This window comes from Triticum aestivum, chromosome 1A (assembly GCF_018294505.1).
Source record: "Triticum aestivum cultivar Chinese Spring chromosome 1A, IWGSC CS RefSeq v2.1, whole genome shotgun sequence".
NCBI classification, from domain to species: Eukaryota; Viridiplantae; Streptophyta; class Magnoliopsida; order Poales; family Poaceae; genus Triticum; species Triticum aestivum.
In genome coordinates this window covers 4247952-4250284 of record NC_057794.1, presented here as the reverse complement: position 1 = coordinate 4250284, position 2333 = coordinate 4247952, and the positions used below count along the sequence as shown (strand labels likewise).

Genomic DNA, 2333 nt, shown 5'->3' with positions numbered 1-2333 from the left:
GAGAAGAAGTGTGAGATGCTACTGAATATGGTGCATTTCAGAAACAAGTTTGATTTCATTTTTTTGCACTGACCCACACCTACTTAGACAAAAAAGTTAACACCAGGTGCAAGATGGTACTCCCTCCGTCCGAAAAAGCTTGTCCCTCAAATGAATGTATCTAGCACCAAGTTAGTGCTAGATACATCCATTTGAAGAACAAGCTTGGGACATTTTTCCGGATGGAGGAAGTACTGAATATGGTGCCAGGCAGATGGAAAAGTTGAGAAGGCTTAGGTCCACCACTAAATTGACATGGGCCCCCCTCTTGTCAGATCTCATTAGGAGTAATGAGATTGAATAGAGATAGGGTTTTGTGTTACATGTGGTGTGGGACTGTGGGCTAGTAAAGAGAAAACCTTTCATTTTTACTGCCTGTGCCCCAACTCCTGATTTTTTAGCTACTTACCAATTTATGTTCACTACCTTATGGTTGCACCTGCCAATGGCTATTTATGTTGCTTACTCCTCGATCCATTTTTCAGTGTGCTGCAGGCAAATGCTTGTATGAGCGGCTTAAGTTATTTCCTAATTTGCTCTCTCCGCCAACTCGGCCACTTCTGAGGAGTAATAGCAGAGTTGCAACAAACAACCCAAGTAAGTGCTCATTATATTTACTGTAGATGTATCACTTGTCACTAAATCCAACGAAAGTCCTCACCATGGGTGTATTTTGAAATTCCTGCAATGGATTTACTACCTGCTCTTGGATGCATGGTTTATGCACAAAATGTCGAAATTGTTAAAATGTGAAAATAATGGTATTAATGTTCTTGTGGAAATTTCAGATAAACGGAAGTCTAGTACAGACCTCTCTGCGTCTCAGCCACCTCTGAAGAAGATGGCGTCGGACGTATCAATGAGTCCCATGGGTTCAGCAGCTACAGTGGCAGGAAACATGCCAGGAAGCATGGATGGGTTCTCCGCCCAGCTACCCAACCCCAGCATGATGCAAGCCTCATCCTCCGGACAGAAGGTAGAAAGCATGACAACAGCAGGCGCGATCCGGAGAGACCAGGGAAACAACCACGCGCAAAGGGTCTCCACAGTGCTGAGGCAGGCCTGGAAGGAGGACCAAGACGCCGGGCATCTCCTGGGGTCGCTGCACGAGGTGTTCGGTGAAGCCATCTTCTCGTTCATCCAGCCACCGGAGCTATCCATCTTCCTGTAGAAAGGTAATAATGTATGCATGATAGGCTAAGGGAGGATGTAATGTAACCTTCATTGTTGTACACTTCTACTGTTAGTAAGCTCTTACTGGGATTTCTTGCTTGAAACACAGCGTCAGTCGACGATTGAAGAAATCTCGGGATGTAATGCTAGGTGACTCCCATTAAAAAAAAAAAGGGCAGCCCCAGTGCATGCAGCTCCCGCTTGCGCAGGGTCTGGGGAAGGGTCCGACCACTTTGGGTCTATTGTACGCAGCCTTTCCCTACATTTCTGTAAGAGGCTGTTTCCAGGACTTGAACCCGTGACCTCATGGTCACAAGGCAGCAGCTTTACCACTGCGAAGTATAATTTACTAGTGGCTCAGTGTCTAATTGCAAGTGTAATATTTTTTTCTTTTGTAACTGCTGATCTCTTGAGTCATTTTACTATTTCCTCCAGTAGTTCATTTTTTTTCCTGTTCTATTCTATGTGCAACTTATGTTGTCTGAAAAAAAGTAGGCAATCTGCATCATCTCAGGCCCAGCCCAAATTAAACCCCAGGCCCAGGCTCAGGCCCAGCCCAAATAAAACCCAGACCCAGGCCCAGGCTCAGGCCCAGCCCAAATAAAACCCCAGGCCCAGGCTCAGGCCCAGCCCAAATAAAACCCCAGGCCCAGGCCTAGTCCAAATAAAATCCAGTAGAAAGGAAATCACATTTTCCGTATATGTCTGGTGCATTTTTGCAGTGCAGTACAAGGCAAGAATTCCTGTTTTTCCATTTCAAAATGAAAAGAGTTGCTTTCCCCCCCTGCTGGACATACATACAAACCGACACGTAGGTTACCATGCTTGCATCAAACATGACGTGTGGTGATAGAAAAAAGGGTGTGATGTTCAAAAAAAGAAAAAAAAGGTGTGATGGCAACAAAATAGATTGCTCACCTACCTAGTCATCACCTACCTTTTCTTCGTTTGTTTCTCGGGGGTCGGAGAGATGAAGATGGTGACGGAGATGGAGATGGATAGATATGGACTTATCCTACACTCTAAGCCAAACTCGCTCGACTGGAGGACTTCGACCTACTACTTTGCGGTGGGTGTCATTATTCAGTTCCGGCTTCATCTTCGTAGGAAAATGCGTTCTA

At 45.4% G+C, this 2333-nt stretch overlaps 1 protein-coding gene across 5 annotated transcripts in view; it reads left to right on the top strand.

Annotated features, from left to right (window-relative positions):
• The window catches only part of LOC123184315 (transcription initiation factor TFIID subunit 6), a 6891-nt gene extending 5281 nt beyond the window's left edge, over window positions 1–1610 (top strand). For 4 of the 5 annotated variants that reach the window (XM_044596467.1, XM_044596479.1, XM_044596487.1 and 1 more), the window contains exons 11-12: window positions 525–636; window positions 828–1610. In XM_044596467.1, the coding sequence (XP_044452402.1) occupies window positions 525–636; window positions 828–1210 (495 nt within the window). In that variant the 3' untranslated portion in view covers window positions 1211–1610. The remainder of the gene's footprint in view (window positions 1–524; window positions 637–827) is intronic. The other variant, XM_044596472.1, reaches the window with a different exon arrangement.
• Window positions 1611–2333: the final 723 nt, after the last annotated feature.